Genomic DNA, 27,684 nt, shown 5'->3' on the forward strand with positions numbered 1-27,684 from the left:
ATAGATGCATATCCATGCAAATGTGACATTTATAGAAGACGAGACAAAGGAAATACTGTATGCCATATTATGATAAAACATTCTTTCTCTTTGCTGATCAGCTAAAGTGTCTCAAATTTCAGTTATTGTCCGAATAAATATTTAGGTTATTGATACTCATCAGGGCTCTGCTGTGGCAACCACCACTGTATTGTTCAAAGGTATTACCAGATTCATCATTTATATTGACTCATCAGTACAGAAATGATTTTCATAGGAAATGATTGACTAGTGCAATTGACCTGCAGCATGACAAATAATTTGAACGTTGAACATAGATTACAGCTTAAAATTGGTCCCTTGTGGTTATTCTGGTTTTAATATGTGGATTTATTGTATGAAACATGTCCCTTTCTCTGGTTGGAGATGAAGAATGGAATAAGATTCTCAGTTTATGAATCCCCCCACCTCCCACACACAATCTGTACAGGGTTTACTCCCTCTCTAAAAAGAAAAAAAAAATTGCAAATGTGACCTTAATATCTACCATCAAATTTATGCTTCCAGAATCTCTGTAATATCTTAATTGTTTCCTCTATACAGCAGTGAGACTAAATAGTGAGTGCTTCTCAGATTTGTATTTTTGGTTGTCTCTTCTAAGGTTTCAAAAGTGATTTTAACCATGCATCTAACTGCTTTTGCATTTTCCAGCATATCAAGGCAGTTCATTTAATAGCTGTTATTTACACTGTGGTCTACACTGCTTGATTCTGGTTTATCAAAAACAGTGGCTGCCTGTTTATTTTTATGTTTATTTTTGTATAATAATTTGTATCACTCCATGTTCTTTCTTCTCGCATACTACACTAATTTAGCTTAAATACAGAATAAAAGCAATATTTTATTTTCACTTACCATTTAATTTTCAATTATTCTAATACGCGAGAAGAAAGAGAGTTTGGAATGTATCACCTGCCTTGATTGTGGGCTTTTCTAGAAAATAATAATAATAATAATAATAATAATAATAATAATAATAATAATAATAATAATAATAATAATAATATAAATATTAATGACAAATATTTAAACTCTGGATTATGCAACTTAATTAAAGCCATATATATTTGCTCTGATAATAATTTGATTAGATTCAAGTTATATAATAAACAATGCAATTCACCATGTAAATTTAGTGAATATATTATGCTTATTAAATGGCTACTTAATAAATGAAAATAAAATATTGATTTAATTTTGTGAGTAGCTATGTAATATGTCATTATTCAGCATAATCCATATTTAAAATATTTTATTTATATGTATATAATAATATCTAAAACTTATTGTTCTAAGGCTAAGCTTATGCTTCTATTTTTTTGAGTAAACTTTTTCTCAAAATCATCACCAAATAATGCTTATTTCACTCAAATATGGAGGTGCATAAGCTCAGATCAATGAGGCCTATGATGAATCAGTTCCAAAAAAGACCCTTCTCCTCCATATTGTGGTCGTAATTCTATTTTTATTTTTCCATAGGACTTTTCAAAGAAGCAACTGAGGAAGTGTTAATACTTAACTTAAAGCATAATTGAAAACTCCTTTAATTCCCCTGAGCTGTGAACGAGCAACCCATGAGCAATAAAACGTTCCTCTGTGGAGAGCCGTGACAGGACGGAACTAGAGCGTTGTTGTTATAATCAACGAAGCCGTCTACACCGTGAGTGTGCACCGTCTGGTGTGTGTAGGGGTCTGTGTACCATCAGTGTGTCCTATTCCTCTATTTATATCTCACCGTATGCTGAGAGCAGTGAGTCACGGGCCTCTGTGGCGATAATTCCGAGCGTTAATTAAATATTCAGTCAACGCTAGAGCGACTAATCGAACCGTGACTCTTTGGTTCATTCAGCAGACACTGTGACATCCGGCTCATTCAACAGAGCACAGACACCTGATCCCACAGTTACATCAATGACTGGTGCATGTGTCCTAATGAAGCAGACGTCACTCTCTGTCCAGCCAGAAAATCAAAGTCGGGAAGCCTTTTGAGTTGACATCAATGACAAATAAGCACTGGATCATTAAAAATAGATGGAAAATTGCACTACGGTAAACATGGGGGTTTTTGGAGGTGTATTCTGCATGCGTTTGCCACAGAAAGTGCATCATGTGCTTTTTCACATCCTCAGGGAGAGCTGGAGATATAGTGATCATTTAATTTTTTGCATGAGCTTGCACATACCTCCTCATTAGCCATAATTGACTTGCACCTTTTAATTATTCTGACTTTTCACATTGTTGGGGTTATAGGAGGCACCGTTACTGGATGAGGTACAAATTGGTGTCCAATTAAGCATCAGAGGATCTTTTTTTTTTATTATTATTTTTATTTTTTTTGTAGTGAGAACTGTTTGATAAGTTAAATTAACTATTAACTGTCTAAAAATTAACATAAATGAAAAGTAGCTAGTTTTAAACACATGCAGTGTCTCTTTTTCCCCTTTAATATGGTGATTGTGCCCTAACTCTCTTCTAGTTTTAATTGCCAATTTTATATATACATATATATATATATATATATATATATATATATATATATACATACATACATACATACATACATACATACATACACACACTAATATATATATATATATATATATATATATATATATATATATATATATATATATATATATATATATATATATATATATATATATATATATATACATACATACATAGATACATACATACATTCCTAATAAAGGAAATAAAAATTGGTTGGTGAAAGTATTATATATATATATAATACTTTCACCAACCAATTTGTATTTCCTTTATTAGAAAATAAACACTAAAAAACTTGCTGACTATAACTAACTTAATAAATCTATCCACAGAGGTCTTGAATATATCCGTAAACTTACAGAAATGTTAATCAATAATTCTATTTTATTATTACCTTTTCGTTTTATTATTTCTCTCTCCTTTTTTTTTTTTTTTTTTTACTTTTGATCCCTAAATACCCTGTACATTTTATTTAACTTATTTGATTAATCATACATTAGGGTACATCTATTACTATACATCTATAGCTATTTAAATCTGATTATTTTCCTGCTCATTACAATAGATAAGAAATAAAACTGTTCATTTAATATTGATTTTAACATCATGAGGTTGAAACCATGAAAAGTGACTTTATTTTTAGGATTTTTTTTCCTTATTTGTGGACTATTTGAGCCTGCAGTAAACCATGTACTGTTTTCCCTTCTTTATCCTCCCGCGTTCATTCTTCCTCTTTTTTCCCTCTATTTCCATCCTCCACCCAAGTGTATTTTCTTGTACCCAATCTCTCATGCTTTGAAGCAGCAGGTTCACAGGGGTCAGTCGCAATAAGTGACAGAACACAGAGAGCCCTATCTGAACAGAAAATTAGAAACTTGTAAGGGTATCCAGCTTGTCAGCTCAAATTATTTTCACCACTGTACCACAACGCATGCGCATACTCTCAAACACCTGCCGAGTTTCTGACCACAGTATACAGATCTTTTAAGTTACACAAACTTTTGTTGTGATTATTTTGCTTTGAATGTACAATGAGAAGACCAATGATTTTTCACTTACTGTATGCCTCTCTCTCTCTCTCTCTCTCTCCTTTTTCAGTTTAACACAAAAGTGAATAACACAGCGTGTTTCGACCACCTGGTTCAAGCTAACGTTCGCAATAAGAAGATCTTAAAAGATGCAGTGCAGAACATCACAGCCAAGGGAATCACCAACTATACCAAAGGCTTCGAATTTGCCTTCAGTCAGCTGTCAAATGTATGAGGATTTGCTGTATTTGGGAGATTTTGTTTGAAAAATGTATCTATAAATAGAAAAAAAAAAAAAAACTGAACACGTATTCAGTCTTTCTTCTCAGTCCCCAGTCTGCACTTTGTGTGATTTCCTTTCAGGCTGGCTCAAAAGAATGTCTATAATAATGTAAAAGCTTATTTCACTCTGGGTCCTCTTTTTACCTGATGTTAAAATACTGTACAGTTTGATAAGTTCAGTTTAAATAGAATTCTTCCCCCAGTCACTGATGGATTCAGTCATAAGCTGACTTAAGGCAAGAAATATATTGTACTAAGCCACAAGTCGAAGGCTGAAATCCTGGAATCACCTCTGCTTAGTATTTGTTAACTCGAAGGGTTCTGATGAACCCTGATGAAGTTTGAGTAGTAGTATTGTTGTGTTCTGCTGACCTCTGCTGGTCATTCTGCGTAACTGCTATGATTGTGCTTATTTCAGCCAAACATCACCAGAGCAAACTGCAACAAGATCATAATGTTATTTACTGATGGGGGCGAGGAGAGGGCAGAGGAGGTCTTTAGCAGATACAACATTGACAAAAAGGTGTGTGTGAAGCTGGAGTTTACACGGTTTGTAATAAAACATTTCTAACTAACGTGTAACATGTTGAAATAATGCACTTTAAACTATAACAATAGTTCTATGTGTGTGTGTGTGTGTGTGTGTTGTGTGTTTGTGTTTGTGTGTGTGTGTGTGTGTGTGTGTGTGTGTGTGTGTATATATACACACACACACATTATAAACTATAGTAGGTCCTAAAACAAGTGTCATCTATAAAAGAAAAAAAAATGCTTTATGTATTATATATGCAGCAAACCCCAAATTATTGCCAGCCCACATGAAAATGTTGTTGGATGTCAAAATGATTTTAAACATGAAGCCTCAAGTGCCACTCCCCCTTCCAGGATGCACTTTTCTTGATTGTTTTTTAAAGAATACACTATTCTTATAATGAAACAACAGTTTTTGTATGAATTGTTGGATCTAAATAAATAAGCAATTTGCAATTTAAAATTTTACAATGCAATATATTTACACACATTTTATAACACACCATAGTAAATTTTTTGCATTTTTTTCACTAATATTGGAGTAATATTTATTTATTTATTTTTCAGCTAAATATGACCCAGGCGTGAACTTTTTGGCATAATAATAATAAACGGTGCTCTGAATTAATATACTAAGCTGTTTGATTGCAGGTACGTGTGTTCACATTCTCTGTGGGTCAACACAACTATGACACCGGGCCAATAAAGTGGATGGCCTGCGCTAATAAAGGTAAGTATTGCTCAGTCTGTGTTTGCCCCCTAGTGGCAGGAGCACAAAAATCATTCTTACATCTCACAGTCTCCTTTTAGCATGTTCAGCACTGGATTGCTAAAAATAAATAAACTAAATGATATGTTTCTAGGATATTTCTACGAAATCCCATCCATTGGAGCCATACGCATAAACACACAGGTCTGTGTATTGCCAAAGCATTTCAAATGTGATTTGTTTTCATGTGGTCCAAGGATGACCATCTGTTAATTGCTTTGTGTTCACTGTTTCTTAGGAGTATCTAGATGTTATGGGCAGGCCGATGGTCCTTGCAGATGCCAAGCAGGTGCAGTGGACCAACGTGTACCTGGATGCTCTGGTACAGCCTTTTTTTTTTATAAACATCATAGAAACTGTAAGAGTGCATTGTGTTTGACTGTCTTTTGTGTTCTCTTCATGGCTTCAGGAGTTGGGCCTAGTCGTCACTGGTACGCTACCTGTGTTCAACAAGACCAAATCCAGGGAGGGCGGATCTGGAAACCAGGTCGGTCCATTGTTGATCTTGATTTTCCAGTTTATTTCAAAAGTATGGAAGCACTCACTCAGTTTTTTTGTTTTTATTACTTTGCATAATTTTGGATGAAAGTGAAATAATTAAGACAATAAATAATTTGGAGTGACACATATGAAAAATGGGCATCATGTATTGACAGAAAAATCGAAACAAATCTATTTGAGCTTCTTCAGGGTAACACGGGTGACCGAACAAGAGGTATAAAATCTGGAATATCAGTTATACATAAATGATAGGTTTATTAAATCCACATATATGATACCATTCAAGTGTTGATATTTGATAAGTGATGATATTTGTTTTTATGTTTTGGAAAGAAGTATTTTATGCTGCCCAAAGCTGCATTTATTTGATTAAAAACACAGTAAAAACTGCAATGTTTTTATTTATTTTTACAATTTAAAATCACTGTTTTCTATTGTGGTATATTTTAAAATGTAATTTATTACTGTGATTGCAAAGCTGAATTTTCAGCATCATTACTCCAGTCTTGTGTGTCACATTGAATTAGTGCTCAAGAAACATTTCTTATTATTTTCATTCTTTTCACACACACACACACACACACACACACACACACACATACACACACATACACATAAATAACCCTTGTGCATTGTTCAAATTCACTACCCTTTCGTTATGTTCGGGATGAAAACATCCACTCAATTAAACTGCTCTAAAAATGTGTCCGATTCATATTTTTGCAATAATCTGTTAATCAACTTCAGTCCTTATCAAAACTACCAAATGTTTCTAAAAAGATTTTAACCCTTTAATTGCCAAGTTCATAAATGATGTCACTGATTTGGGGGAAAACACACACACAAAATTACTTATTTTCAATATAAAAGTAATTTTGGCTTGATTTTTTTTTTTTTTTTTTTTACTTTTTATAACAGTCTTGGGCGTGTCAAAGATTAGTAGCAACATTGGCTTTGATGCATTTTTAGTTTTTGTGCAGCATTAGATTTAATTTTTTTCTCCCTAATTTGTTGTTGGTGGCTGTTTTTGCCCCATTGACTTGCATTATAACTTAATTTTTTGATTGCAAAGCCATGACACCATATACTAATTTATTCTTGATTGTTTGTGGTTTTCCCTTTTGGGAAGAGGTAAAATTTGTTATTTTTTACAGTCGATCACTATGTGGGAGCATTAACCCTTTAGATAGGCCTCTGCAAAAAAAGGCTTAGTTTCTGGTTTGTATATGAAGCTATATGGAGTATAACAGCCCAGAGTGTACTGTTGAGTTTTTGAAAAATTTCAAAAAATCATTCCATTAGCTCAAACACAGAGAAAGTTATGGCCAAAATAAGACTCAAATTTACACGCTAGTGGACGAAAATGTCTCCAACAACGCATAATGGTTAAATGTACACAGGTCCTTAACTGCACAAACAAGATCAATGTTTCAAAATGTGCCCCAAAAGCAAGAAGAAAAAAAACTTTTGAATGAACACACACCAGAACACCAGATGTGTCATTAACAGGCACAATGCTCTAATAATAGCCAAATTCTTGGAATAAACTGCTATTTTTGTCATGTTTAAAGGGGATAAAGCTGCTGACGCAAACCTCATTATCTCTTGAATGTATTAACCATGTGGACAGTGACCTTCTCAGGAACACTACGAAAGTAACAGATATGGAAAAGTAACAGTATCTTATCCTAAACTTTCCCAGTTGGGGGTCATAAGATCCATACAGTACGTTGTTTGTCTAGTAAACCGGTTGACCCTTTGAAAGTTGCCGTTATTTTCCACTCACTGACTGCGTCACTGGCTTTTTTGATAAGGTTAACATCCATTTCCAGTATGGATGGAGGTTTTTTTTTAACCGTTGCAACAGTTTGTGTTGTTGTGAAATCTCAAGGTCTTATGCTTTCCAGGCATAGTTTTGCATCATAGTTATTTGTAAATGTCACTCCATTTCATGTCAGAGTGGAAACCTTGTGTTTTTTTTAATCTCTTTTTTAGCATCAGAACCAGTTGATTTTAGGAGTGATGGGGGTGGATGTGTCTCTCGATGATATTAAAAGACTGACGCCCCGCTTCACAGTGAGTACCACAAACACAAACACAGTGAGCTTTTGTGTTCCAGAATAAATGAAAGTGAAAAGGATAGCTGACCTAAAATGAATATTCCATCATTATTTACTCAAACCCAGATTGTCCAAATCCATTTTTCTTCTGTGAAACAACAAAGATGATGTTATGATGAATGATCACACTTTTTTTTAATACTATGAATGTGAATGAGGCCTTGAAGACAATCTCTAATAATAATAATAAAAAAAGCGCCATAAAATAATCATCCAGAAACTGGTGAAATAAAAAAAAGTGTAAATTTCAGTCTTCATTTACATATAATCTTCATGTATATTTGTTCAAAAGTTTGGGCTCTGTAAAGTTTATTTTAATTAAATTATTAATTTTATTTTAAGGACACATTAAGTTGATCAAACGTAACAAATATATATATTTTTTTAAATAAATGTTGTTTCTGCTGAATATTCTAGTCATTAAATAATTCTAAAAATCTTTTTCATTTTCAGAATTTTCATAGTAAGAAATTTTTCCTTGAGCACCAAATCAGCATACTAGAATGATCTCTGAAGGATCATGTGAAGACTGCAGTAATAATGCTGAAAATTCATCTTTAAATCACAGGAATAAATTACTTTTTTGAGATGTATTAAATTATAAAACAGTCATTTTAAATTGTATTAATATTTCACAGTTTTAACTGTTTTTTTTTTTTTATCAAATAAATGCAGTCTTAGTGAACACATGAGACATTGAAAAACATTTAAAAAAAATCTTACCAACCGCAAACCTTTGAACAGTAGTGTAGAATAAAATATGAAGTGTCAGTTGTGTCGCACCAGTTTGATGTCAAAGACAAGACATGCAAGAATTGTATGGCTCCAAAAGACATAGTATATAGCGCTTGAATCAAATGTACTAATTTTACGCTGTTTCGATGGTACTTTCTCCTTAGATTTGGTGCTTGACAGCCCTATTCACTTTCATTGCACTGAAAAAAGAAAAGAAGAAAAAAAACGTTAGAAGAAAGCAAATCTGGTTTTGGGACGATGTGAGGGCACGTAAACGGCAACACGTTTTCATTTAGGGTGAACTATTCCTTGAACGCTACATAATTCAATTTATAAGAGAACAAAGCTAAGCTCATGTGTTAGATGTTTTCTTTGTGGACTCTTTGAGTCCCTGTAATAAGAATAACACGGCACGCATAAGATAAATGCGCTATTGTTCTGCGGTCTGCCTCCTTACAGTAAGATTGCTCTTAAGAGGACGTAAGCCCTTGTACATTACATCTGTTTGTACTTACATTTGATTTGTAAATGGTTGTGATTTTCTGTTAAGCTTAGAGGAATGTTTCCAGATGAACCGACACATTTGATTAACACTAAGTATTGGGGGGGTGATTGACAGCTCGGGACGGTGTTCTCCAGGGATATTAGACACTATCCCGCTAGTGAGAGATTAAACACTGCATCTTTGAGGAACCAGGCACATTTGGTCCAAGCAGGGACTTGGGTTTGATGGTGGTCTTCTGTTTTGAGGTGTCCTCACTGTTCTCCTATTTCCATTTTGTTGCATTTCAGATTGGTCCTAATGGATATTATTTCGCAATCGATCCTAACGGTTACGTGCTGCTCCATCCAAACTTGCAACCAAAGGTACCGAAGCATTTTCTCCACTCAAATACCCCAAATATGACATCACGGCACATTTATGACACAGGAAGAGGTTTTTCCTTGTACGACATTGGTGTTATTTAACATTTTAATCTTTGTATCTCTCTCTTTGTATCTCTCTGTGTATATGTGCTGTATATTTATGTTCATTCATGTGTTACAGTTAATTTGCTCTCAGTATTGCATTTATACTTCAAGTCATTCAAGTCACAAGAATTTATACATTCAAGTCAAGTCATTTATACTTCAAGTCATTGAATCTCCCACAGGTTAATTAATGAAGAAGGTTGTTGTGGAAGCCCATTTCCACCACATAAGACAAAAAATACCAAAATTGTGATCAAATAATTATATAATAATTATTTGACATACATGGTATTAAGTAATAATTATTATATAGTAAATCATAATTATGAGATATAAAGCCTTAATTATAAGATTAATTCATTTCCTTATAGCAGACTATTTTGACTATGTCAGATGTTATTACTTTTATGTTAGAAAACTAACCTTATGTCATCATTCAAGTTTTGTATGTCATAATTATGATTTGTGTGCCATTTGGTGCAGTTTAAATTTTCCGATTGCAGTGCACTGAATTTTGACATATTTCAATACCCATCCCTAATATCATCCTTTTTTCATATATTTCATATCCATTCATGTATTTTTATAAGTGCATTTTTTAATCACATCCAAAATAAAAGTTTTTGATCACATAATACATGTATGCGTGCACAGTGTTATTATGTATACATAAATACATACACGTACATGTGTTATAAAATATATACATATAAATTATATATAAACAAAGCATATTTTTCTTAAATATGTAAATGCATGTGTGTGTATTTATATATACATAATAGATTACACATATATATTATGTAAACAAAAACATTTATTTTGGATGCTAATAATCATGATTTTTTTTTTATCGATAATATCACATTACATTTATCTTTCCAGTGACATAAACAGAAAGATCAAGCATCTGCGAGTGATTCAGCTCATATCATTATTGACAAGTGTATCTGACCTCATATGTAAAGCTGTAGATTTAGAATGTACGAACATGCATTTGCGGTGTGTAAACAGGCGCTCATATAGCTTTTCCTTTGGATCGGCGCACACAGCCTCTTTGCTGTGTGAGCTTTGCACATAAATACATTTGCAAAATCGCCCAAAGTAAGATGACGTGCTTTTGGCAGCGAACCTGCATACATGTTTCTCAATGTAGCTCCCCTAAACTTTTTACCAGTCTGTTTGCAGGTTCCTTTGATTCTGGTATCCCATCAAACACACAGGCCAGTCTGTATTTCATCGTTTAAACAAAGAATGTGAAATAGAAATGTGATCATGTGTGTGTTTTCAGGGTCATAGTTTATCCTTGGTCTGGATGGTAAAAGCACCGTCCATCACGCAGTCTTAGACAACCCCAGCCCACCATGACAATCTCATAAGTAAAAGAAGTTAAATGTATTAAATATGTCATATCTGGTTGGTTGTAGATTAAAAATAGTTTAGACATTCTCTGATTTAAGCTCAAAATGCAATCACAAAGAGTTCAACATGTGCAGGACTCAACAATAAGGATGATTTGGGGCCAGTGTGAGATCTAACATTCATCACAAACATTTGGTTTTAGGTCATGTATTTATGCTATGTGATTATGCTAATTAATGTTTGTAACCAAGGTAACGTTATCTAGGCTGCTAATTTAGTTTTTTGTTGAAATTGTGACTTATGATAGCAATAGTCATGTCATGAACAAATAAGTAACATTTTGCACCAAATTCCATTGCTTTTTCAAAAAGTTTGAATTCATAGTTACAGAGGGTTTATTTTTTTATATAGTCATAGGGATATGATGTTTTTTGCAAACCCGATTCCAAAAAAGTTGGGACACTGTACAAATTGTGAGTAAAAAAGGAATGGAATAATTTACAAATCTCATAAACGTATATTTTATTCACAATAGAATATAGATAACATATTAAATGTTGAAAGTGAGACATTTTGAAATGTCATGCCAAATATTGGCTCATTTTGGATTTCATGAGAGCTACACATTCCAAAAAAGTTGGGACAGGTAGCAATAAGAGGCTGGAAAAGTTAAATGTACATATGAGGAACTGCTGGAAGACCAATTTGCAACTTATTAGGTCAATTGGCAACATGATTGGGTATAAAAAGAGCCTCTCAGAGTGGCAGAAGTCAAGATGGGCAGAGGATCACCAATTCCCCCAATGCTGCCGCGAAAAATAGGGGAGCAATATCAGAAAGGAGTTTCTCAGATAAAAATTGCAAAGAGTTTGAAATTATCATCATCATCTACAGTGCATAATATCTTCCAAAGATTAGGAGAATCTGGAACAATCTCAGTGCGTAAGGGTCAAGGCCGGAAAACCATACTGGATGCCTGTGATCTTCGGGCCCTTAGATGTCACTGCATCACATACAGGAATACTACTGTAATGGAAATCACAACATGGGCTCAGGAATACTTCCAGAAAACATTATCGGTGAACACAATCCACCGTGCCATTTGCCGTTGCCGGCTCAAACTTTATAGGTCAAAAAAAAAAAAGCCATATCTAAACATGATCCAGAAGCGCAGGCGTTTTCTCTGGGCCAAGGCTCATTTCACATTGGTAATGATAAGGAAATATATTAAAATGGAAATTGGCTACTTTAAATAAATAAAATAAATAAAATATTTCAAACTATTAAAAACCCTACAGACCCCAAACTTTTAAACTGTAGTGTATGTAGCATTATGTTTCATTTCTTTCTTGTATATGCATCAGACAGAATTGTATTTATTTATTTTCATTTTATTTGGCTCGATTGAACATTTTGACATTGTAGGTAAAAATACAGCCCCACAACGAAACAGCAAAAAAAAAAAAAAAAAAACTCTTGATTGATTTCCCTACTCTTTCAGCTTTTGTGCTAGAGGACACCTGACATGTGAGTTGGGGCAAGTGCTGAAACATGTCAGTGTTATTGCTTAAATGCTAGGTCAGAGAAGTACGATGTTTGCTGTTAAATCTACATTAAAATAACAAAGCTCCAGGTCTTATATATGGAGAATATCAACTTGAGTCCACAAGGCAGTCAAATCAAACATACGGAACACATTTCCATCCTTGGCGTCAGTAAGAACGAGTGACATTATGACATTCTTCCATCTTGCCTCAAAGCTCCATCCTTCAGCTTTTGGATTAAAAGAAGCGACAAAGACTTGGAGATTTCTTCCACTCCCTGTCTTTCATATGGGACAGCCTTTGAAAAGATTTCACCGAAACAAACTCGTAACTTTTTTTTTGTGTGCTCATCTATATCGTTAAAGGCATAAAAACAAGCGAAATGCATGTGCCATGACAAACATACAGTAAACACCAGCCTTATTGCTCCCAGCGGACTCCATGTGCGGAACAGGCTGTGTGATCCGCTCGGTTTTACTTTAGTTTAGTGAGCCGGCTCTGATCACATCTGAAGGCTTGATCTCTCAAGGACAGATGTTGAGATGCGATCTGGTGCGGCCGCAGATTGGCAGGCTGATTGAGAGAGACACGTAGGCATGGATTGAATCTCTGAACCGTGGATACCATACTTAACCCCGAGCAGCGCTGATATGCAAACACAAGCCCCTAAACCATGGGGTGCCAGATCTACTGGAAACAGTTCAAAGTGCTCCACCAGTATCCAGCAGTGCAAAACACATGACTGAATTAGTCGGTTAAAGTTAAGAGAAAGCGTCTACTCCGAACGAACTTTGGAGAGTCTTTCAAGGAGACTTTGAACACTGCAGGAAGGGCTAATTTGATTTTGACAGTGTAGAAATTGAGCAAACCCTCATAGTATGTCAGCCATATGTTGTCTGCTCGCCAGAGATAGAAATAATTGTGTTCAAACAGTAGGAAGGCCTACACGATGGCAATCGATTTATAGCATGCACTTTTATTTTCCTTTAAACGGTCTGATCTATGATGGATTATCGTGTTTTACAATGACAGTATTGTTAACAAGTGTGGTCTCTTTCAAAGCTCAAGTCACTATTTGGCGCCCATAAATAACCCTCTTTCTGTTTCCACTGAAATCCTCTCCATATTTCTCATTAGAACAGGATTCAGAGCCGTCGCTGCAGGCTAAGTAAAAAGCTTGCTCTTACGTTCCCTGAGGTGAGACCATGCAAACTGTGGTAGATGCAGTCAGTTCTGTCATAGAAATAGAGTGACTTTGCACTAATATTGTAGTATGATATCTAGAATGCCTTCCTAACCGTAATCTTAGAGGCATTGTACTGTAGTTTATATATTGCCAAAAAAAATCATTACTGAGCATACTGTAGTTTTAGAACCCCTTTGCTACATATAGCCACTTTATACACAACACATATGTACTCAGCAAGAGGAAGAATAAATAAATCCAATCAATTTCTTTCAGCCTTAATTTGTTATATATACACTCACAAAAAAATCACAATTCAGACTTCCTTTTCTTGCAATTCCAAGGTTACCTCAGCATTTTTTTTCTGCCCCAGAACAAAACATAAGAAAGAAAGAACCTCTTGATTAAGACTTTTTTTCTCACAATTTTGACTGTACAACTCACAACTCAGAAATGCAAGAAGAAGTCGGAATTGTGAGATAGAATTCTGACTCTTTTTCTGGGATTTTCAGACTTTTTAAATGATGAGGCTTTAATCTCACAGTTTTTTTTTTTTTTTGCCCCGGAATAAAAAAGGTATTTTTTTAATTTTTTATTATAATTTATATAATATGTTTATTATAATATTTAAAAGGACTTTTTATTTCTCATTTCTGACTTTTTTTCTCACAGTTTTGACTTTAAATCTCATAACTCCTGAATTGTGAGAGGGAAAAGTTTAAATTGTGAGATAAAAGCTGTCTTTTAAAAATTTTAAATTCAAGCTTCCCAAACAATAAAAAAAAAAAAAAAAAATTCCCGGATTCATAGGTCACTAAAAAGTTCAAAAGAACTTACTATCTATTTATTATGTTTTGCAGCAATGAAAAAAAAGTCTTTACAGACATTTTTGGGAATTTGATGCATCCTTGCGGAATAAATTCGTATTTATTTTGTTTCTTTCTCTTTTTTTTATCTTGCTTTTTAACTTTTAAATGATAGAATTTACTATTCCAACCCTGCTAGTTAAGCTAGTTTAGCTTGTTTAGCAGTCTAGTATGGATTCCAGCACGACAACACAGCATCCAAAACACAGCATATGCTTATGATCAGTCATACTGGTGTTTTCAGCAGAAATATGACTTCAGTAAGTGTGTGTAACGGTTATCAGGAGTGCTAGCATGCCATCTGATGTTTGTTTGCGTCTACACAGTGAGAGTTCATTGAGTTATTTCCTGTCTGGCGGATCAGAAAGATAATGGTTTTTATGTGTTCCAACCATTACCAGATATACCAGAGAGTTCAGCCTACCGTAGCACGTTCAGCTCTCGCATCCAATGTGTATCTCAAGCAGTCGGTATTCATGTCATGTGCTTGTAATCTTGAAGGATATAGTAATGATTTTTTCATACAGCGGATCTGTGTTCTCACTTGACCTCCATTTGTAATGCGAACAACAAAAAGATGATTTACTGTCCAAGTGAAAACACACAAGTGAAAAATGAGAAGGAGAAAAGGGAAACGAAAAATGTTTGCTGAGACGGTACATTGCCTGTCCCACAGTGGCATTATGGGGGAATTGACTGCCTGACATGTTTCACAAATTCTGCTGCTTTTTTTTAAAATCCTGATTGGCAAAATGTCTTTGCTTTTTGTACTTGGACTAAAAAAAGATTTCCTTTCTAATATTAATTTGTATTAACCTAATAATTGTTTTGTATAACATAGATCCAATTCAAGAGATAATATGATAGGATATCTGTTTTTTGCAATCATTATGTATGTGTGGTAGAAAAGAAATAGTTGACATATTTTCACAGCTTATATAAGAAGTGCCAGACATAGTTTTTGTCAGTCTCTCTCACGTTCTGCTAGATTGACACATGAAGCCGACACATGTCAGTCATATCTGGGCGATGTGGGGGTCCCCTGGGGGCCAGTAGCGGAGCAGAGGGCGACCCCGACACATTGAAATCCTTCCTCAGTGTCGTCTGTCTCTCATTACGCTCCTGCTTTCATATTCAGTGCTTCCCTTTGATTTCTTTCACATTTATATGTCCCTCTTCTTTCTTTGTTCTTTCTTTCTGTCCATATTTCTTTCTTTTTGTAATGGGATTGTTTTGTCTCATGTCATTCATTGTCTCTGTTTTGGATTCTGTCCGCCTCATCCTCTCCTCTGACCGCATTCATGCTTGAACTGCATTTTGCATGTAAGAGTCAGGTTGCCTCATTTCACCTTATAACGTTTCTCACATTATTAGATTTGGTGTAGGTGTCAGTGTTGTTAATGTGTACATGAGCAATGTGACTTGTAATACATACAGATGAACAAAATCATTCTTTTCAAAAGGGGAAACATTCTTTCTTGGAAATATTATTACCTCATAAAATGGAGCGAGGCACGTTTTTTTTAAGCAATCTGTATTTTAATATTTGCATGGTTCTTGCTCAGAAACATGAATCATAATTCGACAGCCAAATTTAATGAAATAGGAACTGAGACGCAATGTCTCAATTTTATATTTTATGATGTAATACGTTTAGATTAACTCTGGTTACATCTGAATGTTAAGTTATTTTATGTTCAAACTTAGCATAGTCGAATACAGAACACATTCTGTGCATTCTATATTATTCTAAAAATGTGAATGTTTATGAAAAGGAGACACAAAGAAGATTACATGTAAATAAAATACTTTTTTTTTCATGAAAGAACTGAGATGAATTATTATTTGTTTTCCTTCTCTGTGTAGAAGAACGTAATCAGATTTATGCCTACATAAATTAACTTTATAAACACTGTATATTTCTGTAGCTCAACAGAAACTTTCACTGTGATGTATTTTAGACCTGGAGTACATTAACACTCAACCCAAAGCTAAACGTAAACTATAGAGAGAAATATTAACGTCATTCGGTTTCTCTTTAGAACCCCAAATTCCAGGAGCCTGTTACACTGGATTTTCTGGATGCAGAGCTGGAAAATGATATTAAAGTCCAGGTATGGCACAACGTACACAAAACAGTATTAATTGTTTTATTGCTATATTGATGAAAAACTGAGAGGTTTTGATTTCATGTGCAAACATTTGCAGTATGGTGCTTCAATACTTACAAATGCTTACATTTAGGCTACAGAACATGCGTTTAAAAAGGGATGCATAGTTAGACAAGATAGTAGTGATTTATGATAGCAGTTGACAATGCCTGACCACAACAAGTCACTGAGGCTTTTTTATTTATTTATTTATTTATTTTTTTGCACAAAATGAAATGCATTTGTGGATTAAACAATTACTTTGGGAGCAGTGTTGGGTGTTATACATTATTAAAATTATATTTAAAACAATAGTGTTTAACATAAGAATGTATCTAATGTTAAAATGAATGTTTTTAATGTAACTTTCTCCCTTTAAATACTTTGGTCAGTTCAAGGATAATTTTTATAGAATTTATTTGAAAGAATTAAAAGAGCAGTTTCATGTCTATCCTTGTATTGTTCTACTGGTCAACGTTGATGTGGAATTAAGAAAGTAATTTGTAAAAAGTAATGCAATATTTTTTATAGAGAGTAAGTAGTACAGTAATCTATTTGCACTGATACACTAAGATAAGTAGCAGCTATGAAATGAATTGCTTTTTTAGAGTAACTTACCCAACACTAGTGGCTACATTTACATGCAGCCAAATAATGCGTTTGTAATCAGATTGAATGGCTCAATCGGACTGAAAAACGTTCATATAAACGGCTTAATCGATCCGATTGAGCTCGATCCGAATGAAATTTCGATCAGACTGAAGGGGTGGTTTATTCCTCTTTTAGTACGATTGAGCGTGCATGCAAACATTAAATCGGATTGAACCACAAAACTGAAAGGACTGTGCATGTGCAATGACGCAGAAATAACTTAATGACGTATGACGCACGGAACAAGCGGCTCTTCCTGAATAAAGTGTTGTATAAATGCGTGTCCTCTCTTTATAAATCTCGTCTTTCACTCGGCGACTGTGAAGTGAGCAGGACAGCCTTGTTTTTTGAGACTCATCGAAAGGCAACCCGTTTCGGGCGTGGGGAGGGGCTTTTTTTACGTGATAAATATGAGCAGCACAGCACAGTGGGTTATATGCATATTTATCCATAAAGGTGGGAAATATTAAAACAAATAAAGAAACCGTGTAGTAGAGTGGTTATTATGTGCAAACAGTGAGAAACTCTAAATTATCTATGTCACTTTCTGTTTTCACTTTCAATATTTGAGCAGTGTGCACAAAAAAAAAATATTCCGATTTGTAGCTTGTGACATATAAACCCGCACATCAGCCCGATCACTTTATTGCAATATGCAAACAAAAATATTTTATATGCAAACACTACAGTCTGATTCATCAATCATAATTAATTCAGAAGTTTGCATGTAAACGTAGCCACTGTAATACGAGTGTAAAAGTCAAAGTACCATGGTGTTGCAGTCATTACTATAGTTTACACTGATTATTCTGATCTCTCTCGCTCTCACAGATACGGACTCTGATGATTGACAGAGACCCTGGGGAGAAAACAATAGACACGCTTGTTAAATCTCAGGATGAGGTGTGTAGATCTTCTATAGTTTTTTTTCTGCATCATATTTTGCCTATGTTTGCTTCACTTCTACATTTTATTCACAATATCAGAGATACATTGATCGAGGAATCAGGACGTACACCTGGGCGCCGGTTAACGGGACAGACTACAGGTTTGTTTGCTTTACCTATTCAAAGTGTTTCAGAACTCTCTTAAATATCTGTGTGTATAAAACGCGTTGTCTTTTTCCTTTGTGTGTGGGTGTTCTGCAGCCTGGCCTTGGTTTTGCCTGAATACAGTCTGAATTACATCGAGGCAAACCTGGGGGACACTATAAAACTAACAATGTGTGAGTACCGCCTGCTCGCCCAGGACACTCAAACCAGCTCCCCATGTTAAGCAAACACACTATCATTTTTTAAAGATCAGATAGAGCCTTCGGCATGCAAAGCTATTGTTTTATGAAATAATTGAGACTGCTTGCAAATATTTCTCGTCGGCTCATGAGAGAGGTCTGCCTGTTTGTATGTTTGACCTCGATTGTCCGGGCTGCTCTCTGTATTAAACTGAGGTCCAGCTGGTCTCCACCCATCCTGAGCAGTGTAGCCAGGCGTTTGATCTGACTCTCCCTAGCACACAGGGGCCCCGGCTGGGAAGAGAGACTGTGAACGTTCCCTCCCCTCTGGACATGTGCTGCAGAGGTCCAGATCTGCACACATACACAGGCGCTCAGCTCATTTGGAGGAATATTCCAGGTTGAGCTCTATCGATGGCATGTGGCTTGCTGTCAGTTTAGCAGACTGAGTTGAAAATGATTTAGAATCATATCTCATTGCCCCATAGACTTCTATTTCCGTGGTAATTGACAGATGGTGTCGATAGAGCTTAACTTGTACATAAGCCAGAACATTCCTTAAAGGAATATTGCATGAAAATTGCCGTTATCTTCTCGTTCCCAAACCTATATACTGTTATATACTGTTGCTCCTTTTCATATAACTAATGTTTATAGTACCTAAAATATCACTATATGATTATATGTAGTCTAAATGACTCCTAGACATTCAAATCAGTGAGGTGAATTCGAGAAACAGATCAGACTCCGAAAGAACCGTAACAAAAAAATGATTCTTTCAGTAATCAAAACATGTTTTTTATTAAAAATGTCGTAATGTTTTTTTGTTGTTGTTTTTTTTTTTTTGTGGTTGAACTGTTTCTTAAACCAACGACGATACTATACATTACCAGACAAACCTGCACACGTGCACATTTACTCTAAATAAATGCACTTTTTTAGAAATCTTTCTATGATCCATCCTTTCTATCGCTATATCTTTGAATGGCACAGCACAATAGAGCAAATCTGAGTGTCTTTTACAGTTCCTTACTGTCTATTCTCCTGATTTTAGCCATTTTTATTGAAATTATTTACATATATTTATCTTATATTTATTTAGTATTTATTTTCTATGCTTAACTTGGTGGTTTAATTTAGTAGCCTATATATTTTTAATGCATGGTCTGTGTAACACCAGTCGCTGCAAATTAAAAAAAACACATGCCAATAGAAAAAAAAAAGAAAAAAAAAACGACAACTGCTATTTAAGAAAACATCTTCAATTTGAAAACACATGCACTGCTAATTCTCACTTGCAGTGCTTTTCTGTATATACAGTGAGTTTATGTATTTGGTTGGTTTGACGCTACCAACAAGTCTCAATTATATTATTGTCCCTAGATATGACACAGGTCACTCTTTTAATGATGTTTATGAAAAAAAAAAAAACTTAATAGCTTTGAAAAGTAATAGCACACCTCTCCACAACAAGCCATTTGTTTTATAGACCTGTAGTGTGAAGGAGTATGAAATGAATTATTATTTTTATCCTTGCAACATTGCACTGAGGCTATGTGTGTCGAAGGATCACATTAGAATGCAGAGCGCCGAGCCAGAAGCTATTTCCCCTTTCTCACTGTTCATCAGCATAATTATTTTAGCATAACAGTGCTTTGTAAGATCACATAGCTTTAACTTGAGTCATTACGAGTAAGAAAGCCAACAAAGGAAATTTTAGCTTGTGAAACAATGAGTAAAGCAGGTTTTGAAGACTGGAAGGGGCCACAGAAGGTCATATTGTGGCTTGTAAGCAGTAACAATCAGCTACTTGTGCAAACTCTCACCGCACAAGCGGTCACAGTAATTTGATGTTTTGTATGCCAGTTATAATAGTGCATCTAATTTATTATGTGCAAGCATGTTCAGGTGTGTGTTAATGTGCTAAAACTGATATTTCTGTATCCTGGCGAGTGCTAATGCAGATATGTGTGAGATGTGGTATCTGTTTCTCGCTCTTCCTCCTCTTATTCCCTCTCTCTCCATTTAAAGGATTCTGGCATAGGTTTACAGGCTCGTAAAGAGGCAGGTCCATATGGTTATTGAGAAAGGGGAAAGAGGCAGCAGCGCAGGGGTCAGGTTTTGCAGTGGTCTTCAGAGTGCTCCGGGAGACCTTAGGTGCCCGACTCTGCACTCTGGGAGCTCCAAAGGGCTTGTATGACCAAAGCCGAAAGCCGAATGTAAACTTCAGAAAGGCAGAACCAGAGAAGTGTGGCTTTTGGGAGCCATGTAGTGCAAATAATGAGAAGAACAGGTGGAATGTGGAGTTCTCTCGAGGGACGTGTCCTTATGGCTGGTTGTAACCGAAAACTGTGATGATGGAGCCGGGTGCTTGGACCTGGCAGACCCTGGACTTGCCTGGATCTTACAAGTTGTGGATGTTTCTACATGATTAGCCTCACATGTGTGTGTCACCAGGTACTCAACACTGCAAAAAATGATTTTCTTAAGGCACGTTCACACCAAGGCTGATAACTATAACAATAACGAAAGATATACAGTAGTTTTGAAAATCATTTTAAATGTAGAAGAAAAACCCTGTAAGACCTTCAATCATCTTTGGAACAAAAATTACGATTTTTTGATTATTATCATCTTTATTGTCAACCATGGTTGAAATTTGACGTTTTTCTACATGGGTAAAACAGTCCATGTGACATTAGTTGGCTTAACTCTCCCATTCTTCAACGTTTTCCACCATTTTGGAGAGTACCCAAGAACATATTGGACATAAAAGGCATTTTTTACGCTTAGGGGAAAGTGTGCATATTTATTGTAATACTTCCCAAAATGGTGACGTAACATTATATCATCTCTTGGTGTCAGTGGTGGAGCCGGAGGGGTGCCACCCCAAATTTTAATATGCTACTACTTAATTTTCCTTTATTTAATCCCACTGAAAGTAGCTGTTATTTTAGCCTTGAGCTCAATATTGAATGCATCTGGTGTGTTGCATCATGCTCCATCTCATCCGGTGTACCTTCCAGCTTCAGCTAACTAACGAACGCATAACTTCATGCCACGTGTTCATTTTTTATTCGAGTGAAAAACACTGCAAGCAAAGAGGACACGGACAACGTGCTGACAGAAAAGACAGAGCAGGTTAATTTTAAAAATAGGAAACAAAGTCTCAGCATTCAAATTCTATTAGTTTTATTAAGAATTTTAAATGATAAATACAGTTGTGGAGCTCTTTAGAGTGCATTCTAATTAGCACAAAATAAACATGAATGAACATCCGAGGGCATGTTGTAATCATGTAGTCATTCGATGATTGTTTCAGCCACAGAAAGACAGCAGCTTGAAAACATTGTCACATAACCTCAGAAAATTCATTCATAAACTAGCGAGAAACAAAATTTGCACTAGAGAGGATAATTTAGCAAAAATTACATTTATTATATTTAGTCTATATAATTATACTACTAATAATAATTCTTATTCTTCTTATTATTTTTTAATTAATATAAAGTATAGGCTAGTTAAAATGGTTTAATATTAAATATATACCAGCCCTTGGTTTGTGTGGAGGCTAATATAGTCATCGTTATTGGTGTAAGCTGGGTTTTACTCAGGATTTTTGTTGCGTTTGCCATACATTGATACATTTACTTGAACCAACATGACAAAATATTGTCTTGCTTTCTGAAAAAAATTATCAAAATTACCTGAGTTTAATTTTTTTTTTACAAAAATTGCAAATTTTAAAAATAATCTTTCTGAATATTTTTTTGTTGTTTAAAGCAAAACCTCACTACATAAAAAAAGACGACAAAATCTTCTCAAGAAATTGTATGTTCATTTAAATGGGGGGTGAAATGCTTGTTTTCACTCAATATCCTGTTAATCTTGAGTACCTATAGAGTAGTACTGCATCCTTCATAACTCCAAAAAGTCTTTATTTTTATTATATTTATAAGAGAAAGATAGTCTGTACCGATTTTTCCCGGAAAAACACGAGTGGCTGGAGGCGTGACGTGTGGGCGGAGCTAAAGAATCACGAGTGCCAGTAGGCTTTGGCGTTGAGAGCGTCTGGAAGCTGTGACACAGATCCAGAGGCTGAAATTTAACAAGAGCAGCATCAGCAAAGGCGTCTCTATGTGGTATGTACTGAAACTGTATATATTTGCTTAGCGGTTTTGGAAAATGACTAAGTTCCACTTTATGTCGTCTTTTTTTTTTTTTTTTTTTAAGCTTTACATGATACTTAAGAAATAAACGATGTGCAATCCGAAATGCAGGGAACAAACAAAAACACTTGCACAACTCCGTTGATGCTCTGTAAAAATAAACTCCATCCACTGGTCCCTTAATGCTGTTTCTCTTTTGGTAATCTGTGCAGGGTTGTCTTGCCCTGGCAACCAAAAACCTTTTGTGACTTTTCGCGACGCTCTCGCTCTGATCAGTGAATGTCTGTGCTCTCAGTGCTCTGCTATACGGGAGCGCGCGCGCTCTTCCGGCAGAAGTGCCTTAGGACCCATATAAGGAAATTCCACTCCATCTAACGTCACACAGAGCCATACTCGAAAAAAACTTTCTGAAACTTGTGACAAACCGGAAGAGGTTTTTTTGGAACAAAAATACTCCTTCAAACGTACAACTTAATTTTTTAAACTTTGTCCATGTTTAGCATGGGAATCCAACTCTTTAACAGTGTAAAAAACTCAGTATGCATGAAATAGCATTTCACCCCCCCTTTAAGAATGTTTTGATGGTTGTACTGAAAACAAGACTAAGACTTTTTGCTGCCGTGGAAAGTTTTTGTTGTAGATCAGAGGTGCCGAGAGCACTGGTTTGAGAAGAAAATAATTCGACATGGTGCTAATTATATTGATGGTAAATTTGGAGCAGATGTGAAGCCATTAATTCACTGACATTTGACAGAAGCTTCAAACACCCATTTTCACACAAACAAAGGTCTAATACTACTCTGTTTGACATGCACAGACCATATCAAGCCAGCATCCCTGTCTTTTATCAGCTATATATATTTTTTTAGTTAACAATAACAGCACTAATTCTGTGATACATCTTCCAGGTTTAAAACTTCTATATTTAATTGAACCATGGTCCCTATTTAATTAGTAAATAGTAGTACCCCAAGTCAAGAGCTTACCTAAGCATAACCTTCAAGTGCGTCACTTGAAAATGTACAACAGGGTTCTTCAAATCTGGCCCTGGAGTGTTTAGCACCAACCCTGATCAACATCACCTGCCTATAATAACTTCTTGTAATCCTAAAAATCTTGATTTGCTTGCTCTGGTGTGTTTAATTAGGGTTGAACATAAACTCCAGACTTGATGAATGCTTAAAAAATAAAACATGACTATTTCTGGCTCTAATATCCATTCCGATGAGCTACATTCAAAGCTGTTTTAAATTAGCCAATAAATGTACACCTTTACCCAGTAAATTTTGTAATGCATGGCATCTCATGGCTCTAGTGAAAGTATGCAATTTGGATCTAGCACTAATTTATTCCTTTTGACCTTCTAGTGATTAATCTTTATATTAGATTAAGCAATTGTCTAAAGTAACTGTCTCGAACATCAGCCATGAACAAAATGTTGTGTTCGCAAAGCAAGCCATCAGTTCTCAAGAATATATTAGGACCAGCTGTTTGGAGCTGTTTTGTCTAGCTCTTTTGTTTATATTGATTTTATTACGATTGCAGTCAATTTTCATTGTTCTAACATTAAAGATTAGGGTTAATTCTTTGTTTGGCTTGGTGAAAGTGGAGTCCGGAAGTTTCTAGGCAAATCAGCTTCTCCTGAATGCTGAGATGGTCTGGTTCTGTTTTGGCCTGTGAGATGATCTACTGGCTCACATCAATGACTGATTGCGTGTGCACCTTTGATGTACAAAGAGAGTCTGATGTGACTTCACCAAACACTGGATGACCCTTTTTTTGCTGACCGTGAATAACATATGCCAATTTGTTCAACGATCATGTCATTTGATGTTTTCATCAAGCATCAGAATTATTTTACCATGCCTGCCAAACTCTCCGCTCGCTCCTCTCGTAACTCTCTGTGTTGAATGGAAAGAACTGTGTGCATCCATTTCTTCACGTCTGTAATCTCAAACTCATGTCTTTGTTGTGTGTCCAGGATTTTGCTTAATTTGAAACCGCCATCATGCCTCATGAGCATGTTTTATATTAAATGCTTTTTACCAGAGTATCCCGTTTACAATGTTTGATGTCTTTTGGTACTGTGATGGACTGTCTTTCTCTTTGTCTTTTGATTGGTTTCATCCACGGGGAACAAGGGCAAGTACTCTACCCTTCTCTTCTCTGACCGATAACTAGACTTACTAGCAATACAATACTTAAACCAGCTTAAAGTGGTTTGATGGTCTCCTGTGCTGTTCTGTTGACTGGTTTTAGTTACCCCCCCCCCCCCCCAAGCCCCGGATGCAAACTAGATAAGATGAAGACCAGCTTGGCAAATGCTGCCAGACCATCTTAAACCAGTTTGGGCTGGTTTTATGCATTTTTCAATCAGGACCACTTTCGTCAAGTATTTTATTACAATTATATTGGATACAGTCAGTGTTGGTGGTATGGATATGTTCTGCGCAACACTCCACACGTCTGTCCATGCAGCCATGCTTGGACAGAGTGGGAGAGCAGCAAGACAACCCCCGGTCCCCCACATTAAGGGGGAAGCGTCACTCCAAGTTAGGCAATTGAGGATATTCAATGAGCATTTTGCATTAAATGCTTAAAGCAAATATGTGATTGTAAAAGGGGAAGCATACGACCTCTTGCAGCAGGATGAGGTGCCTGTTATATACATTAATGCTGTAAATTGCATAATTGTGGGTGGCAGTCCAGCAGGGTAAGCAAATACCCTGCTGGAGTACTTCGAATGACTGTCATTGATATTGCGTTCTTATGTATAGCACTCAATACTTAGTTGGGGCTCCTTTTGCCTGAATTAATGCAGCAATGCGGTGTGGCATGGAGTTGATCAGTCTGTGGCACTGCTCAGGTGTTATGAGAGCCCAGGTTGCTCTGATAGTGGCCTTCAGCTCTTCTGCATTCTTGGGTCTGGCATAACGCATCTTCCTCTTCACAATAACCCAAAGATTTTCTATGGGGTTAAGGTCAGGCGAGTTTGCTGACCAATTAAGAACAGGGATACCATGGTCCTTAAACCAGGTACTGGTAGCTTTGACACTGTGTGTAGGTGCCAAGTCCTGTTGGAAGATGAAATCTGCATCTCCATAAAGTTGGTTTGCAGCGGGAAGCATGAAGTGATCCAAAACTTCCTGGTATATGGCTGTGTTGACCTTGGACCTCAGAAAACACAGTGGACCAACACCAGCAGATGACATGGTACCGCAAACCATCACTGACTGTGGAAACTTTACACTGGACCTCAAGCAACGTGGATTGTGTGCCTTTCCTCTCTTCCTCCAGACTCTGGGACCCTGATTTCCAAATGAAATGCAAAATTTACTTTCATCAGACAACATAACTTTGGACCACTCAGCAGCAGTCCAGTCCTTTTTGTATTAAGATGCTTCTGACGCTGTCTGTTGTTGGATTGGTATACGTCAGGAACAGCTGACTGTCAGCTGATGCGAGCTTGACTGATGTAGCCTGCTTGATGCTGAATTTTATTTTATTTATTATTCTCTAATAAATGTTTGGTTTAAATGACCAATATGGGGTTTTCAATGGTCAAAGCTGATACAGATAACAAGAAATAATTGACATGGCAGCTCCAGTGATGATATATGTGATATATCTGTTGAAAAAATAATTTTAAACCAGCCTAAAATGGTTTGATGGTCTTTGTTAGTCTTCCATGCGGACTATTGACTGGTTTTAGAGGGTTTGGGGCTGTGGATACCAGCTAGATCAACTTAAGACCAGTTTGGATAGATCAACTGAAGACTAGTTTAATCTAGTCTAATGCGTGTTTTAACAGCAGGGAAAGACTAGTAAAATTTAATTAAAACAGTCGAGACGAACACATACAATGAAATGAAATGACCATTTTGTTATGCCATATATACTTGTATTCCACTTCAATCTATACAATTCTCTATAGTAATTTTCAGTATGCTCTGTCTACAGATGTCTTTAAATCTCTCTCTCTCTCTCTCTCTCTCTCTCTCTCTGTAGCCTTTGAAACCATGAAGCAGGAGAAATTTGAGGAATATGGGTACACCTTTATTGCACCCAGGTAACACACACACACACACACATGGAGCAGAAATGGCAGACCTCCCACAGGGTTTAGTAGTGACAGGTTTATGGGCTCACTGTATCTAGACCCCATTGGTCTTTCAAGGCCTATAAATTCACACCTTCAGACCCACATTTCACTCCTATTAACAATGGATCCCACAGACACAGCAGCAGCAAATATGTTTGGTGAAATGAATACACAGGTCTCACTGTGGTCATCAGACAGATTGTGTTTTATTTATTTATTTATTTAGTTTTTGTATTATTATTATTTTTTTTTTAGGGAATACTGCAAGGACCTTAAAGTCTCATCCAACAACACCCAATTTTTGGTGGACTTCAATGAGTACATTGACAGGAAAACTTCAAATCATTCTCTGTGTGAGTGCAAACCTCAATTCACTTGTATTCATCTGAGAGTATTCGAGTATGGCCCACAATGCAATAACCTCAACTTGACCTTCCTTTTTTTGTGTGATAAATATAAGCTGTGCTTACTTGCTTATTCTTTTAATTATTTATTTATTTATTTCCCCTTATTTGGTCAGGCTTCCAAAAGCAAAAAGAATGTTTTCCGAGTAATTTTTATTAAAAGTGATATTAAAAGATTCAAAGTTCAAAGTTTCCAATACTTTTCAGCCTCTTGTATAGCACTATCCTTTGCAAAAACAAACCATTGTGGGTATTTTTCAATACATGATGTAGTGATATCAGAGGTAAGAGGGCTCAGATTACTCTCTTTAAGTGGCTGAGTCAGGTTGATTCCCACTCAAATGATGTCAGCCTGTGTGTGGCGGTCCTGCTGTCTGAGAAGGTGACCCCTAACAGCGCTCGGTTTAATCACACTGTAATTGATCTGTAATGACTCTAGCACTGTCATCCTAATGTTCTTACCCATCGTGACTCACTGTTTTCTGTAAAGAGATGCTATCGCTACAGCACTCACACACCCAAAGACCTTTG

General features: G+C 35.9%; 1 protein-coding gene across 2 annotated transcripts in view; it reads left to right on the plus strand.

Annotated features, from left to right (window-relative positions):
- LOC127934749 (voltage-dependent calcium channel subunit alpha-2/delta-1-like) overlaps window positions 1-27,684 on the plus strand; it is a 92,517-nt gene that overhangs the window by 51,810 nt on the left and 13,023 nt on the right. For both annotated transcript variants that reach the window (XM_052532321.1, XM_052532320.1), the window contains exons 11-24: window positions 3,649-3,807; window positions 4,279-4,383; window positions 5,043-5,121; window positions 5,255-5,304; window positions 5,399-5,482; window positions 5,570-5,647; window positions 7,657-7,737; window positions 9,309-9,383; window positions 16,489-16,560; window positions 18,079-18,150; window positions 18,234-18,295; window positions 18,396-18,472; window positions 26,656-26,716; window positions 27,005-27,102. In XM_052532321.1, the coding sequence (XP_052388281.1) occupies window positions 3,649-3,807; window positions 4,279-4,383; window positions 5,043-5,121; window positions 5,255-5,304; window positions 5,399-5,482; window positions 5,570-5,647; window positions 7,657-7,737; window positions 9,309-9,383; window positions 16,489-16,560; window positions 18,079-18,150; window positions 18,234-18,295; window positions 18,396-18,472; window positions 26,656-26,716; window positions 27,005-27,102 (1,153 nt within the window). The remainder of the gene's footprint in view (window positions 1-3,648; window positions 3,808-4,278; window positions 4,384-5,042; window positions 5,122-5,254; window positions 5,305-5,398; window positions 5,483-5,569; window positions 5,648-7,656; window positions 7,738-9,308; window positions 9,384-16,488; window positions 16,561-18,078; window positions 18,151-18,233; window positions 18,296-18,395; window positions 18,473-26,655; window positions 26,717-27,004; window positions 27,103-27,684) is intronic.

The sequence above is a fragment of the Carassius gibelio genome, chromosome A18 (assembly GCF_023724105.1).
Source record: "Carassius gibelio isolate Cgi1373 ecotype wild population from Czech Republic chromosome A18, carGib1.2-hapl.c, whole genome shotgun sequence".
Classification (NCBI taxonomy): domain Eukaryota; kingdom Metazoa; phylum Chordata; class Actinopteri; order Cypriniformes; family Cyprinidae; genus Carassius; species Carassius gibelio.